Raw genomic sequence first — 17,289 nt, 5'->3', positions numbered from 1 at the left:
AGCCAGCAGCTTATTGTTTCATTTTTGCTCTAATAACCATGACAATATTAAAAACAGAATTTTTTCTTTATTCAAAGACGCTATATGTGGGAAACTGGCATTTAAGTCATACTAAAAAGTAGTCCAGAGTCAACGTTAGTTTACAATTAATGGAAACATTTCTACAGTTTAGCTGTTTCTTACAAAGATAGCAACAGTAAGAACATACTCCTTACCCTGACAACTTGCCGAGTACTTGTAATGAAGGCTTTTCTTATACTCAACTCGGTAGCATCAAGGTTGAATTTTCTAGGATTTGCTTCAACTATGCGTGGGTCAAAAAGTTAAGGTAAAGCCATTTCACCATCGAAAACCTAACAAACAACATTTTGTTAAACCACAGAATCCCTCACATACAAGCAATAAAACCCAGCCCAAGCCTTCTGTAAATAGTCACCTTGATGCTAAGCATTTTCAAACTTTCTCTGCCTACAGCTACACAAATGCCCTTCTGCTCCAGGATGACCTGCCAGATCAATCTCTGCTAATTGGGCTCACTGAAAATCCATGGCCATCTTGACCACAGCTGGGCCTTGCTCCCAGCCAGCCTGTCTCTGTCCACCTCTTCCCACTGCCACTGTGTCCTCCATGCCGTGGTCTTGTGTGACCCCCAAAGCCTTCTTCTCTGCCCTTGGGACCCTGGAGTATCACCCCAGGGTCCCAGGTCGAGGCCCCGAGATGCCCACTCCCCACAGTGCCCAGCATGGCTGCTGGTGGGCATCGGGCAGAATCTTCTTGTTGCTTACCAACACTTTTGCCCCTCCTTTTTTGACTTCTGATTTCTTTTCTCATGACAGCTTTTACAAGCCTTTCTCAATTTGCCATTCCAAACCACTTCCCCTTATGCCAAGATTCTAAACCACCCTCTTAATTTAGCAGGATCAAGCCTTCAGGGAAGCTGCCCTTGACTCCTTGCCCTCCAGCCTGGTACAACTGCATAAGATCAGACACTGGGATAGCTCGGTACTTCTTTCTCATAGCCTGCCGTTATGTATTTGTGTTGTTATTTGATTAATATCTGTTTCACTGGCACTCTTAAGTTCCATGAGGGCTGGTATACTGGCTTACTTATTAATCCAATCTCAGTAACCAATAAAATGCCTGGTCCATAGTATACTCAAGAAATGTTTCCTGAGCTGAGTGGGGATGGAGCTCAGTGGTACAGCACTTGCCTAGGGCCCCGGATTCAATCCTCAGCACCTGCCAAAATAAAAGTTTGCTGAATGAATGATGAAAATCTTTCAAAACTTGTCCTCTTTATCTCACAATTTATCTCCCTCAATCTTTTTTCCTTTCCTTCGGTCTCAAGGAAAGAAGTATCTCCCTGTATCTATGGTTTTGATTCTGTCCCCTCCCATTTTATTTTAGGGAACATACTCGACTTTTTTTTTTTTTTTGTAGTTGTACACAATAACTTTTATTTATTTTTATGTGGTGCTGAGGATTGAACCCAGGGCCTTGCTCATGCGAGGCGAGCACTGTACCACTGAGCCATAACCCCAGCCCCCGTATTTGACTTTTAATAATTTAAATGGTATCCAGGGTCATTATTACAGAAATCATGCACTGAACATTTTAACTACACATGAACCTGTGCTAACTAGTGAGTGATTTTTTTACAAAAGCTGGTTTCCTTGATGTTTTTAATCTTGCTTAAAACTCAGAAATGCAACTGGCAGATCTTCTATCTAAAGTTTTCATAAACAGGATTTCCAATTTAAAAAAGCCACATAATTCAGCTTCACCAGTTCTCTAGGTTGTCAGCCAGATCAGTGGACTTAATAAACATCAATAGCATTAAATTAGTATAACTAGTTCTGCTTTTACTAAACTCAATTTCATGGCACAAGATAACTCTCCAATGGACAGTGGCATTTTAACATCACTTCTTAAATAGGAAGAAGTCTACAAGAAGATTTTCTTTTAATAACACTAGTCTGTATACACCTCTCTGTAACAGGAACTACTAATACTCTTTTTTACAATACTGGGGACTCAACCCAGGTTCCTGCATGCTAAGCAAGAACTCTAACCACTGACCTACACCTCCAGACCAACCACCAATACTGTCTAGATGCTTACTATGTGCCAGGCCCCATTCTAAGCTCTTTTCATGGGTAACCTTCTTGACAATCCTATGCGTTCAGTACTCTTGTTATCCTTTCTACTGAAGAGAAAACTGAAGCACTGAGAAGTTTTACAACATGCCCAAAGTGCCCAAGCCACTGTTAGTAAGTGCTTGTGATACTGTAATATAATAAGTGTATACTGGTCTCTGCTCCTGGTATACAGCTCCTAAAACCCTTGGGATCTCTGGAGTAATAAAGGTCATTGTGTATGTTAATGAGGTGACTGATACCTGGGAGCTCCTAGATAACCTTGGGAAGAGGGCTGGTCACCAGGGAACAAACTGATCAGAGGGTAGGAACTTTCAGCGCCGTCCCCCACCACCTCTGGGAAGTGGAAAAGAGCTAAAGATTGAGTTGATCACCAATGATCAATGATGTAATCAATCATATGTAATGAAGCTTCTGCAAACTCCATATGGCCAGGGTCTGGGAGCTTCCAGGTAGCTGGACGTGTGGAGATTCCTAGAGGGCAGTGCCTCTATATACTTCACCCTACAAATTTCTTCCACCTCACTATTCAATCTATGTATTTTTAAATATCCTTTATAATAAATGGGTGAGCATAAAGTGTTTCCTGAGTTCTGTGATCCGCTCTGGAAAATCAACTGAACCTCTGTGGAAGTGGGGATCGGAAGCACAGGTCAGAACCTGGGGCTTGTGAGTGGCACCTGAAGCAGGGACAGTCTTGGGGGCAGAACTCTGGATCTGTGGGATCTGATGCAGTCTGCAGGTAAACAGTGTCGGAGCTGAAGTGAAGTGCAGTAACCCTGCTGGTGTCTTCTGGCTCAGGGTGCTGGGAAAAACTCCCATCTGTGTGATGACAGAAATATTTTACTGACTGTGAAAGTAGAAAGAAAAAACTGTTTCCACTTTTACACTGGTAGAGCCACAGCCTGAACACCCGCGTCTCACTCCAGGGTCCAAAAGTCACAACCACTGCACTATGCTGCCTTTATATTGCGGAATTTGTCATGTGCTGTAGAATAGGGCTGCTTACTTGGCTGACCGGGCAATTATTTTAAATGTGTCATACTACAAATAAGAGGCACATCAACAATTATAACAGGAAACGTCTCATCGAGGTACTTGAGACATCTGGATAAAAACCTGCCCGTTTGTCGGTTCACTGCCAACAGCACAGACACCACAGAAAAGGATATTGATGGTCTCGTCAAGGTCCTCCAGATCCCACTCTATGCTCCGGAGGTTGTTTCTCAGCTCGTTGGTGGTCCAGTCGATCTCTTCCCTGGTTGCTGCAGAGGGGTCCTGCAGAAGCTCTGTCCATCTCTGAAACAATCCCTGGGCAGTGTTGACTGCTTTCTGTACCTCTCTGTAATCAAGATGAAGGGAAAGGAAAAGTCACAAACAACGTGTGGCATGAAGAAGTTCCCGGGTGTCTGAAGTTAGCATGGAGCACCAAAGGCCACCCTCGGCAACCACCATTCCCACAGAAGGAGGCTCTTCAGACGCAAATACCAAAGTTGAATCACACAAGCTCTGTATTATGTTCTCAGCTGATGCCCAGAATAAAATAGCCATTATTTAAGCAGCTACAATTCCAAGTTGTTTGAGAGGGACACATTTAATTTTTCTCTGAAAAGATTACACTTAAAAGTCACACAAAGATGCAATCCTGCCAATAAACTAAAGGGTCACTAATATCCCCACACACTTCCATGTGGGTGACAGTAATTTATATTCAGATGAAAAAGTCCTTGTACAGGCTTTCTTCTCTTGGGGTGGGAAGTGGGGGAGGAAGGACTCTCTTGACGGCTTGTGTTGTAGAGGTTAACTATTTTAGTCTGAGACATTTTTAAACCAAAGATTTCATGAGAAGATTTCCAAATATTATTAGTTTTAAATATATCTATTTTCCTGGATTAAGAAATGTTACATAACAGATTAGCATTTTTCTTATTTGGAGTGTGAGACAAGCCTAGTAAGTGCTCTATCTACATGCTTTTAGGTTAGATATCGTTGCAAGATTTTAAGAACTATCCTCCCCATGGGCCAGTACCCACCATTTAAATGTTATATTCTAACACTACCGCATTAAAAACCAAAGAGAATCATTTTAGAATCTCATGGTTTCTCATGCACAATCATTATAATCTCACTGCTTCCAAACTAAGAGAACTGCTTTGATCCTCCCACAACTTCTCCACCAATTCTTCTGGAACAAACAGCACAAAAATGTGATCTAGCTGATCAGGGTGTCTGTTGTCTATGGCTTTACAACAGAATTTGCATACATCCTCTTCCCTCTGACATTTCAAACACCAGAAAAATCAAAGCACTCATAAAAATAAAGAAAAGCATCTTATAATATTTAGGTCTATAGGGTACTTATGAGAGCTGAAAGGCTGAACATTAAAGAAGAGCTAGTGGACTTGGACAGAGTAAATCAGTGCACCCACCAAGGAGGTCCACATCTAGTTCATGGGCTAGGCAGTCCTATCAACTGTTCCTCTCATGTCAGCCTACAGACTTTCAGTACTAAAGATAAATTCTATAAAGATAAAATCAGAGAGAATTAAGTAAGATGTAAATCTACTATCTTTACTCTTCATTAAAGTTTCTGGTCAATTTGGAAGAAAATGAGGATGGTATCCTATATGTAAAGTAGTTGGCTTATTTTTAAGTATTTAGTATTATCTATGATAATGAAAAACAAAGAGTTAAAAGGTATCTATAAAGACATCTCATTTTAAAGAATATAAAATTTCTCAATTCTGTAAATATGAATTCCTTTTTAAGAACTAGAAGCCTCAAACCAAGAAACCTTGCTGGGCGTCCCGTACTCTCCACGCCAGCAGGCAATTTATGACGATGCTGGAATTAAACTCCAAGTCGCAGTGTCCTGAGGCTTGGCCCTGATGCTCATCAGCACTCACAGGTTCAAAGCACTTCCTTTATGCTGATGACTACCAGACCACATTTCTAACCCTAACCCCTCACCCAGGATTAATTCCTGTATTTCCATTCCATTAGGAACATTCTATTTGTCTTAAATCAAACTAATCACAGCCTGCCTACAAAAAAATCAGGTACTTAAACATGCAAACAAAGCCAAAATTAAAAACAAGAGGGAAACCTACTTACTTCCCTTTCTACCAGTACCATTTCCCAAGTCTCAAAACTCATCTAGACCAAAGCTGCTTTGCCTCCTCCTTCCACTTCTCATCTTGCACAACCTCCACTTGAGTTAAATCACTAGATTTTTAGATCTGGAAGGAACTTTCAAGATAATCTAGTCTGGACTCACTGAACAAATAAGAGAGCTGGGGCTCAGACAGATTGGCTGCTTGCCTCAAGTTCTTCTGACCCTGAGTGTGAGACACATTCCACTATTAAGACCTATTTAATCCCATTTTGCAAAGCCTCCAGACAAATCTATTTTCTTTGTGGAATCAGAGGATCTGGGTCTGAGTCCTTGAAAGGAGCCTGTAAGCCAAACACCTGCCTCCAGCAGGGCAGAGCTGCGAAAGCCTGGGACTCTGAGTCAGCTGCTAGGTCTTCCTCCCATCCCCTCCTGGCTCACTGTGGCTCTGGCCTGCTCAGATGCTTCCCCAGCCAAGGAGAAAGCAAATGAAAAGCAGACACTCCCTTTAAGTCCCAGTTTGAGGCCTAATTCCTTTATTAAAGTATCTTTCCCCAACATTCCCAGTGTGGGCCTTTCCTTTTTTCAACTATTCCAGAATCTTGCACACAATATATCTTTCACGTATCCTGGCCCAGTGTTCTCCAAACTGGATTACTTATTATAGTAAGTGCCTGAAAAGTTGTTTCTACATTAAAACATCTGATTCTACTAGACCAATACTGTCAATACAAGTTTTCTTAACAGTGAATGAAATGCATGATGCTTGCCCTCATGTGGCTTATAATTCAGCATTAGGAAAGCAAGATATTCAGAAAAGAGAGACAATACAACATACACCGTCTTGCTTAACTGCTTATTTACATCATTATTTCAACACCAGTCCACAGCTAAGAACCCAGAAATAAAACTGTCCTTGTCAGGAACACAAACCCCTAAAGCAGCAAAATGTCAAGGAGCCACACAACCGTGATTTTTCTTTCTTTTTTAACATTTCTAGTTGTAGATGAACAACACCCATATTTTATTTATTTATTTATATGCGGTGCTGAGAATCAAACCCAGTGCCTCACACTTGCAAGGCAAGCTCTACTAATGAGTCACCACCCCAGCCCACATCGGTGCCTTTTACCAAAAGGACAGACTCACTGGGCATAACACACAGTAACGTACCCATACGATACTCTGGATTAAGAACAGATGGCACATGTGACAGTGGTCCTGCAATCATGGCCTGGTGATGTCACAGACACCTTGGTTTACTGAAGTACATCTATGATGTCTGCACAACAGTGAGCCATTTCTCAGAATGTATCCCCATTGTGAAGCAACTCGTGGCTTAACTCTTGTATCTGAACAAGCTCAATTATGTGGTTTTTCTTAGTGGCTTGTTATTAGAAATTGCAAATTCTCAAAGGCTAAATGTTAAAAAGTTACAAGACCAAAAACTCATCAAACACTGAATAGTTCTTACTGAACATAAGGATTCTTAGTGAACATAAAGATGAAAACAAAATTCAAATATGGTATTTTTCACTCATCAGTTTCTTTAAAAAGAAATTCTTAAGTACAGATTTACTAAAAATGAGAATCTGGGGCTGGGGTTGTGGCTCAGAGGTAGAGCGCTTGCCTAGCATGTGTGAGGCACTGGGTTCAATCCTCGGCACCACATAAAAATAAAATAAGGGTATTGTGTCCACGTAAATAAATATTAAAAAAAAAAAAAGAGAGAACCCTTGTACTGGCAAAGAATTAAGGGAAATAGTTCCCTTTAACAGTATGAGGGGGAAGGGAGGGTGTATTTCAGATGGCAATTTGGTGATATGCATCTAAAGTTTTGTTCTGTATACCCTCTGAATGAGCAATTATACTCTAGGAAAATAGATTATGAAAATAATCAGAAGCAGCAATAAAGACCTATAACAAATGGATCACCACCATATTAATTGTTAATAATGAAAAATTAGAAGCAAAAATGTCCATACTAAGAGATAAATTATATTTATGTCAAAATATAACACAGTAGTTAAAAGTCCCCTCCAAGATTGTCTAAGGATATAAAGAAATACAAATGAAAAGATCATGAAGTGATATATAATGTATAATCCCAATTTCTAAACTATTAGTAATACACACACACAAACATATCCTGGCCTTTCTACTTAAACGCTTATAAACTTGAAGAAGTTATTTTTTTTTTTTTACTAAGTGTAACTTTCCCCATTATAAAATGATAATAGTAGTAGTACCCATATCATTCTTAATACTGACTTAAGAATGGAGCTCAATAGTAGGGTACATGCCTGGCATGTGTGAGGCCCTAAGCTAGATTTCCAGACACCATACACATACACACACACACACACACCAATCCCTGTTTTGAGATTTTGCTCTGAACAAGGCATTGAAAACGTCAAAACCTCTCAAAAGGAGCTTTAAACACTCAGGCGCTAATCGCTGCACATTTAAATTACAACAGTTATCTCCTTTTCCATTTTCCCAATTTTATATTCTTTTTTTTTTTTTTTTTTTAAATATTTATTTATTTATTTTAGTTTTTGGCGGACACAACATCTTTGTTTGTATGTGGTGCTGAGGATCGAACCCGGGCCGCACGCATGCCAGGCGAGCGTGCTACCGCTTGAGCCACATCCCCAGCCCCAATTTTATATTCTTAAAACCCTAATTTCATGTCATTTCCCTGCTCCAAAAATCTCTACTGGCCTCAAGATGAGGTTCTCCTCAGGACAACATAGCTTGGCCCTATTCTAACTGTACTGTGAAGTTATTAACAGTTTGAGTGGAATTGGGCTACTCATATGTGACTCCTAGGTCCACTTAGCTGTGTGACCCAGGGCCAACAAGCTAACCCCAGTATGCTTTCTCAGCCAGTTCCTCCTCTCTAAAACGGTGCGAGTACCCTAACAAAGTGAAAACCCATACAAAGTGCTTCTTTCGCACACAATGCCTGGCCCAGAGATGCAGCCTTTAAACCTTAGATATTATTCTTACTTTTCCCCCCAAAAATGCATACTGCACTGGGCCGCCCCTCATGGCCTCTGCTGGCGGTGTCCCCACCCATGAAGCACTACTCCTTCACCACCACTACAGACAAAGAGTACACACTCAACACTATACAGTCAAGGTGCCAGGCTGGAAATACAGGAAAAGCAAACAGTCCCATTGCTCAGAACTCACAGTCTAATAATGAAAGACAGCCAAAGAGAGGTGCAATGTGTCGCGGGTGCCAAGGGAAGCCCTTCCTGGAGGCAGTGGAGATACGCTGAATCCTGAAAGCTGAGTGGGTGAATCAGGCAGTGGGTGCGTGTGGAGTAAGAGCACCCAGCATGGCAGGCACAGTCACTGAACGCAGCCAGGCACTGCTGGAACACCAAGGCTGAGAGCAGACAGAAGGAGTGGAGGCTGGAGAAGAGGTGGCTTCAGGAAAGTCCCTGCACATTCTTCTGTAGGCAACAGACTGCCACTAAATGACATTAAGTAGGGTGTGGCTGCTTGGGCTGAGAAAGGCTACTTTGTGCTGTCCAACACTGAAGCCACAAAATAATGACTGATTAAAAAGTAGCTGGCGAGACTGAGTAACTAAAATTTAATTCTAATCCATTTAAATTTAAAAACTGACATGCAATTCAGTTGGTAGAAAACTACGGTGTATGTTTGGAACAATTAGGGAATATGAATTTACCTTTTCAACTGTAACTAATGAACGCTAAATACAGATCAAGTTTTTTGGGGTTTGTTTGTTTGGTACCAGAGATTGAAGCCGGGGGCACTTAACCACTGAACCACATCCCTAGCCCTTTTTTACTTTTTATTTAGAGACAGAGTTTCCTCTAAGTTACTTAGGGCCTTGCTAAAGTTCCTGAGGCTGACTTTGAACTTGTGATCCTCCGGCCTCAGCCTCCTGCACTGTTGGAATTACAGGCATATGCCACCATGCCAGGCCAGATCAAGTATTTCTGATGAAAATTTAACATCCAAACTGAAATGAGATGTAAATGTACAGTAACACGACAGATTTCAAAGAGAGTATAAAAAGCAAAATATTTCATTAATAATCTTATACTAATCATATGTTGAAATAATATTTTGAAAATATTAAAGAAGACATTAACATTAATTTCACCTGTTTCTTTTTACTTTTATTTTCCCCCCTTAAAAATTCCTGCCCGTATCGGGCAGGAATTAAACAATCCTTGTGTGTCAGGCTCCTGAGGGGCTGGGATTACAAACACACTTCTTCTTCTTCTTTTTTTTGTAGATGTAGTTGAACAGCATGCCTTTATTTTATTTGTTTATTTCTATGTGGTACTGAGGATCGACCCCAGTGCCTCACAAGTGTTAGGCAAGCGCTCTGCCACTGAGCTATGGCCCCAGCCCCTTCTTTTTACTCTTTAATGTAGCTACTAGAAAATGTAAAACGACACATAGCTTGCATTATATTTCTACTAGACAAGACTGACCAAATAGATCCAAGGGGCTCAGCACAGTGGCACAAGCCTGTAATCCCACTGGCTCAGGAGGCTGAAGCAGGAGGATCACAAATTCAAAGCCAGTCTCAGCAACTTAGCTCAAAAACAAAAACAGGCTGGGGATGTGGTTCAGTGGTTGAGCACCCCTGGGTTCATCCTTGGTACAAAAAATAAAATAAAAATTTTTTTAAAATCCAAAGGCAGAGGAAAGAGACTCGAAGCAGGAAGACCAATAATAAATCCTTTCATGAGTGTCCAGTAAGAAAAACAAGCCTGAGTTACCTAAATTCTGCCCACCTTCAAAACCTAACTCAAGACCTACTACAATTCCAAAAGTGCCTCCCATCATAACCATTCCTAAGGAGCTGCCTTTCTCTGAATTCTTGGGATGTTTATCATCTGTAGTATTCACTACTTCCTTAATCATTTACCACCTGTCATTTTTACCTAATTTTGGGGTGATCTGTTTCTCAGATTAGACTAGAAGCTCCTAGTCCAAGGACCATAATTTAGATGTCATTAATATCTCCACATTGTGTAAAGCATTTCAATACATTTACTAAACAGAAGCAGCACAGGGCTCCCCAAATATGCCATCACACAAACATCTGGAGACAACCTTGTGACTGACTTTACCTTCCCACAACAGAAAATAGTGAGAATCTCTTTTCCTTCAGGCATTTTAAGATGATATAAATGTCAACCAAAAAACCAAACCTGTGTTCCACTAAAGCAGTGATGTCTAATAAGCATTGATCGACTATATTGGATACTATTAGGAAACTGTCAAGATGACAGTGCAATTAGGGTTTTCACAAATTGCAAAGTCAAAAAACAAAAATTCTGATTGTCTTCAATCTCAATCTCTACCGCCAAAGATAACCTTTGCATCCTAAGCATTAAGAACTTTCAACACTCATCTTTAAATTTTAAAACTTAACCCCCAAACCAGTTCTAATAAATAACACTTCCCAGGGAGGGAACTATATATTACTAGTAAATCTACATCTTGCCATTTTCCCATCTAAATTAAAGTAAGATGAAAGGGGAAAAAATATGTTTTAGTGAAATGTTAAGAAATAGTTGGAATATATTTTACTGTATCATGAATAATAAAGTATTTCATCTATAGTACCACTGAAATTTTGGGGGAATCCTTAAATACAAAACATATTTGACAGCATACAGCTTAATTGGTCAGATTTTACCAGTACAGATATTGGAAGCTAGTAGCAACTAGTTGAAAACGAGGGACACTTTATGGTTATTAGTAATCCTCTTCTTGGATTGTAACAACTTTGCAGCTGTCAAGGTTTTTAAGTTTGTTTGCCATTCAAAACACAAAGCTGAAGAGTTATTAGAAATAAGACACGAGAACCGATCTTTCTTGAATTTGTTTAATGGCTACAAAGTTGTTACAACCAAGTGCAACTGAAGTTTCTATCTCCAAACAACCCTACAATCAAAGATGGAGTCAGGACAGCTCCCAGGAAAAAATAAGGCTGTTCAATCCGGTAAAGCAGAATAAGAGGTGGGGGAAACCTGTCAAATGGTCTGGACAAAATCAAGGAGTTAAAATGAAACACTCATTTCCTTTAGCACTGTGGGAAAATCCCGGTTGCTCATAGAAAGCTGAGGAAAGTTTAGTTTGGCTGGTGTCATTTTGTTTTCCTTCCAACATCAGCACCGAGTCTGCAGGACTGCTTTCCTCCCCTCACATTACTCAGTGAAAACTCCCCCACTGAACTGAGCCGTCTTCCGGTGCAGTGCTCCCCAGCCTCCCCGATCAACACCCGCCCCCGCCGGGCTCCCTGCAAACGTGCTCAGACGCCTCTGGGCACGTTGTGGTCTCGCCGGTCTGCGGGCGAGCGCTCCAAACTCAATGGACAATGGAGCTCACCTCCGTCCACGCGAACTACAAAGCTCGGGAGGGCCATTTCCCTTTTCCTGCCCAGATGCTGTTTTCCCTCCTTCGAAGCTGGATCGGAGCTCGACGACAGTCCCCAGTCCTCTTTCCACACCTGCAGAGCTCCACAATCTCTCGATCCCCAAATAAGTTACACCGCCGCGCACAGCCCCAAAGGGGACCCCCTGGGTGCTTGGTTGGGGACCCGGGTTCCACAATCCAGGTAGGACGGGAAGGGGATGTCTCTGGACGCTTGGTCATGGCCTTCAAGGCTACCCTTCCCTGTCCCCTCTCCAGCCTCAACTTATCTCCCCTCTCCCTACAGCAAGAAGACCGGGGAGGCACGGGTGGCCAGCACCTCCACCGCCAAGGCCTCCTCCAGTGGAGCCCTCGCCAACACTCACCCTTTCACCACAAAGAAGGGGTCCTCCATGGACATGGCGTCCCGGCCCCCTCCGCCACTCCACGCACAGGGCGCCCGCGCCCTTCTGGCCTCCCTCCGCCCACCCACCGGCCTCCAGGAGTTGTCGGCGCCTCGGCCTGGGGTACCCTGAGCAGCGGGCGGGCGCGCAGAGCCTGGGGTGCCCGGACCGTCGCTGGTCCAGCCCTGGATCTGCACGGCGGGTCGAATCCCGGACTCCGGCGCCAGCCCCCGCTGCAGCCTCCTCCCCCGGCTCCTCCCGGCTTGTCTGTAGGCCTGACCCCGCCCCTAGACCTTTAGCCGCAGCCAATCACGAACGCGGCCCCACCTCCACTTCCGCACCCGCGCTCACGTGACCAACGCAGGCCCGGCCCCCAGTCGGCAGGCCCGGGGCAAGCGTCACGCGGTTCTAGGGGCGGGGCTCGAGGGTAGTGGGGCGGTCTTCCCCCGCCTCTCTGCTCCAGCTTCAGCTAGTAGGCTCTGCCGGATCCCTCAGACTGAGGCGTTGCGGTTTTCTGGAAAGCCTTTGCTGTGCCTGATTTGCATAATCCTTTTGCCTTTCCTCTATTTCTAGTACTTGATTTAGATCATAGGTGATTTATAAGTCCATGTCATCCTCGTCTTCTAATAAAGCACTCTAATACACACTGTCTGACCATGATAAGGCTGCACAACTCTTATGTAGGTCGAGCAGTGTGCTGAAAGGTTTTATATGCATTATCTCAATACTCTGTGGGGAAGGTATTATTATTTTCATTTTGCAGGTGAGAAAATAAGTTCAGAGAAGTTTCAAGATCTATGGTCACACAGGACCACAGAGTCTGTGCATTTTCCACCAGATGAGGTATGTGTTCTTTGCAGGGCATTACAGCTTGAGTAACTTTTTCATACAGCCTGTGGTATTTCCCAGGAGAGAGCACCTTTGAGAGACAAAGAAGGGTATAGTAGCTGCCTCTCAGCTATGAGTCAAGGCGTTCTAGGAAGCATTTTGTCCAGAATGATAAGCCGATTCATATGTTAGATGTGAGTTTGTGGGTGGGGGATGGGAACTTGAATTGCTGAAAATCACCAAGCCACTTTACGTGTGGTGCATTTGGCAGGGTTCTAAGTGTTATCCTGTTACTCTCACAATGAGGTAATTATTGTTATTTATTATCTGCATTTTATGAATGAAGAATTTGAGACTGGAAGATTAAGTGACTTGCCCAAGGTCAGCAATCTCATTGGAGCTGACAGAATAATCAGAATCACACAAACACCATTGGAACCTGCACTCTATTGCTCAATTCCTCGTCTTTAAAATGTAACAATAATAGATAGCTCATTGATTATAATAAAGGTTCAATTTAAAATGCATGTAAATGTCAAGGTCCTAGAGGAGGAAGGTAGTGAAGTCAAGGACACCAGTCCAGAAGCTGCTGTGGTCATTTGGCCTGAAATGATAAGGGTCAGACCAGGATGATGGCAGATGAGAATGGAGGAAAAGGAGTGAATCTGAAATATGTTTCCAAAGAAAAACAAAACAAAGCACCTAGACATGATGAAGGAATGAAGAGTTGGGGAGCAAAGAAAAGAAAAGAGATGAAAGTCAAAGAGTTTAGGTTTCTTTAAGACCTTGGAGGAGCAGGGGAGGGTAGATGTGGGCAAAGGGAACTCTTGGAAAAGAATTGCTTAATTTGGCTATGGATATAGGGAGGGGTGAAAAGGGGTGATCATTCATTCAATAAACACATGAACATTGAGGGGCAGTTGAGTACAGAGATTAAGAGTCCACTTGGAACCTGGTGGTTTGAATTTAAATCCCAGTTCTGCCGTTTCCTGTTATGTCTTGGGAAAGCTGCTTAATCTCTTGCTTTCCTGGACAGTGAAATGGACACCCACAGTCACAACACCTTCCCCATAGGAGGTCATGTGTTGTGCTCCTACACTGTTCCAGGCACTGAGGACACAGAAATGAGTAAGGCTAGGTCTCTGACTTTAAGGGACTCTCAGACCACCGGGAGAGACCATAGTTAAACACAATGAGAGAAGGGCACTGTTGCCATAGAAAGAAAACCACAGATACTGGCAAGCAAGAGACAAGGTACACGTTTATTTGGCATGTATAATGGCTGAGGGGTTCCTAAACAGTGGCTAGAAGAAGCCAGCAGAAGGGGTTCATGATGCAGGAGAGCCGTGGCAGAGGGCATTGCTGGAGTAAATGGAACGGGCAGCCAGAACTAAGGCTGGGAGGTAGGCAGGGTCAGAGTTCTGGGATCCTTTGTTTGTGATGTGAGGCACTGGGGGCACTCTCCTGTAGATCATGTGGACTGAGGGAATTGGATGGGTCAGACTGTGGCAGCTGGAAGGTCATGGTCCAGAGGAAGGATGAAAGTGTCCTGAGCCAGGTTCACAGCAACTAAGATGGAGAGGAAGGTGCATTAGAGAACTTTGATAGAGGCAAGATGTGTAGAATTGATTGATTGGTCCAGTGTGCACCGAGGTTAGTGAAGGAAGAAGGAAGGCTTGCAGGGTTCTGTGGTTGCAATGGGGTAGTTGGGTTCTAGTCACCAAGAAAGGAATCACAGGGGGGAGATTTGATTTGGGTGGCTCTAACTTAATTGCTAACATGTTGGTCTTCCCACCAAACTTAACTCCCAGAGGGACTAGATACAATGTTAGTACTATCTGCACCTCAAGGCCTAGCACAGCCTCTTATAATCTGATCCATGAACTTATTAATTGGACCACAAGTAAGAGATCAGTTTTATAAGCAGAAACGGAGAGTAGAGGACAGAGGCTTGAGAAATTCTCATAATTAGAGACTTGGGAAAAGAACCAACAATAGGGAGGTAGTAGCAGACTGAGATATGAACTATGTGGGGGTCTGGGAGTGTGCCTTTATTAAATGTGTCATTTTCCTCCACCCTCTCTCAGACTAGACCTCGCCCTGCCCTGTCCCAGGAAAGGGAAGCTTTAGCTAAAATGCAAGGAGAAACAAAGGAAGTTATTTGTTGTTTTTGTTTCCCCATTTAATAGGTCCCAGGTCCCAGCATAAACAATGGCTTGAAGTGAATACTCAGCAAAAAAGCCATCTCCCCACACCCTACCCTCACCACTCAGATTTCTGATGGAGTAAAATATCCAAGTAGTGGTTGCCTTGAGGAGGAGAGTATTGACTGGGAAGGCAGACCTTCTGGGAAAATAGAAATGCTCTGCATCTTGACAGGGTGTGGGTCACACCAGTGCACACTTGCCAGAACTCATCCAACCGTGACATTGAAATTCTGTTCAGGTTGCTGAAGGAGGCTGAGGCGCCAACTCTGACTTTTCTGTTGAGTCCTGAGAGGGCATCTAGCAGTACCTCTGGTACCTGAGTGAGTCTCCAAATGAGATAGATATTTGAGAATAAAGATAGAGATACTGAGGTTCAAAGGGAGTGACCGTAAATCACTGTAATGCAGGAAACACCCATGAATCATTGAAATGCAAAAAGCAAACATGAACAATTGCACTCTTGACCCATGCCCTTGTAAAATGAGGGCAGTGTGCAAGGGCAGGGAAAGCCAGCATGAAATTATGTAGCCCCACCCAGCCTCCATCTCTAGTCCAGTCCCTAGCACCATTCCTCTATAAATATGAACACCACACACCAACGGGTTGCTAGCTCTCCCTCTAGAGATAGCCTACTAGAATTCTCCCTTGAATATTATTCCTTGCTTTACCCAGAAGGCGTCTCTCTCTTGAGATTGCCCCTTTTCTCCCTCAAATATACATCTACTTTCCTAAATAAACCTCTGTCTGTGTCTTTGACTGGCACTTGCTGAAATTCTTTTTCATCACGTATGGCAAGACCCCCACTGGTCCCAAGTTCAGTTTCCCCTTCTCTCTGGGAACTCCTCAGACCCATCCTTAGAGATATCTGTCCGTCTCTGACACCAAGTTAGGAGAATGAATGATAGAAGGAACTTCCTGGGGTCCAGCAAGGTATCTTGTGATGAAATAAGGAGCTAATAATGTGGACAATAGGGTCCAGGTGGCCAGGCCACAGAGTGGGACTATTTGTATGATTTGCTTATTTCACTTAGCATAATGTTCTCCAGGTTCATTCATATTGTAGCTTCTTGCAGAATTTCTCTTTTAAGGCAGAATGATATTCCACTGCAGACACACAGGACTTCGCTTGTCCATGCATCCTTCAGTGGACACTGGGGTTGCTTTCATCTTTGGGCTGTAACGAAAAATGGGGCTGTGAACACAGTTGCATAAATTTCTTCAAAAAAAGCTTTTAACTATTTTAAATACATGCAATACATCAGTGGAATTGCTGAATTATATGGTAATTCCTTTTTTAAATTTTTGAATAACTCTTTTACATAGTGGCTGCACTATTTTACATTTCTACTAAAAAATTTGGCAACTTTTTACAATGAAATATTTTCTTGAATAATCAGGAATACAAAAGTTAAAAAAAAGAAGAAAAGAAGCATTCATAAAGGAGAAGTGAGTCAATCAAGTGGTCACATGTCAAAAATAACATAGAAGTTTTAAATCTTTTTTGGAATAAGGCAAGTTAGGTATAAGGTCCTTGCTTAGTATCTGGATGGCCATCTTAAGTGACACCCACCATTTTTTAGGAAAAAGTTTTGCTTTCCCATCCAAGGGCCTTTCTGAGAAAGGCTTACCACTCCCTCACACCAACCCAAACCCTAACCATGCACATTAGGACCCGCCCAGCTCTGATTCCTGAGCCTGCCCCATAGAAGTCCCAGAATCCAAGCCTGTTTTGCCTCTCTCCGCCATAGAGACGATGGCCTTTATTTGTCAGCTCTGACAAATAAACTCTCATGTGTATCTTTGCCTGGTTGCCATCTTTCTCACTTACCTGTCTCTCCTTCCTCGCTTTCCCTTCATTTTGGTGCTGAAATTTAGGAAAAGGTTCCCCGGAGTGCCCTCTCCCCTCTTCAAGGCTCACTGAGCATCCCTGGGCTCCAAACTGAATTCTATCGTGGGACCAGGCCCTCCATTCTGCTGAACACCTCTCTGCACCCACCGCTGGATATTCCAGGTAAGACCTCTGTCTCCAGTTGACCTAAACGACTTACAGGTCCTGAGAAATGTTCAGCACTCCCAGGGTCACCGCATGGTCGGAGGCACCCCCAGCCACAGCTTTCACAAGGCTGATCCCTATCAACTGGGTCTCTAGGTGGTCTTTTATTTGGGTC

General features: G+C 43.0%; 1 protein-coding gene across 2 annotated transcripts in view; it reads right to left on the bottom strand.

Moving 5' to 3' along the window:
* The window catches only part of Stx6 (syntaxin 6), a 38,014-nt gene extending 25,646 nt beyond the window's left edge, over nucleotides 1-12,368 (bottom strand). The window contains exons 1-3 of one of the 2 annotated variants that reach the window (XM_027934967.2): nucleotides 12,069-12,368; nucleotides 3,329-3,498; nucleotides 216-310 (exon numbers count right to left, since the gene is read on the bottom strand). In XM_027934967.2, the coding sequence (XP_027790768.1) occupies nucleotides 216-310; nucleotides 3,329-3,498; nucleotides 12,069-12,103 (300 nt within the window). In that variant the 5' untranslated portion in view covers nucleotides 12,104-12,368. The remainder of the gene's footprint in view (nucleotides 1-215; nucleotides 311-3,328; nucleotides 3,499-12,068) is intronic. The other variant, XM_071600262.1, reaches the window with a different exon arrangement.
* Nucleotides 12,369-17,289: the final 4,921 nt, after the last annotated feature.

This window comes from Marmota flaviventris, chromosome 12, assembly GCF_047511675.1.
Source record: "Marmota flaviventris isolate mMarFla1 chromosome 12, mMarFla1.hap1, whole genome shotgun sequence".
NCBI classification, from domain to species: Eukaryota; Metazoa; Chordata; class Mammalia; order Rodentia; family Sciuridae; genus Marmota; species Marmota flaviventris.
The sequence above is the reverse complement of the archived record's forward strand: the minus strand, read 5'-3'. Positions and strand labels throughout refer to the sequence as shown.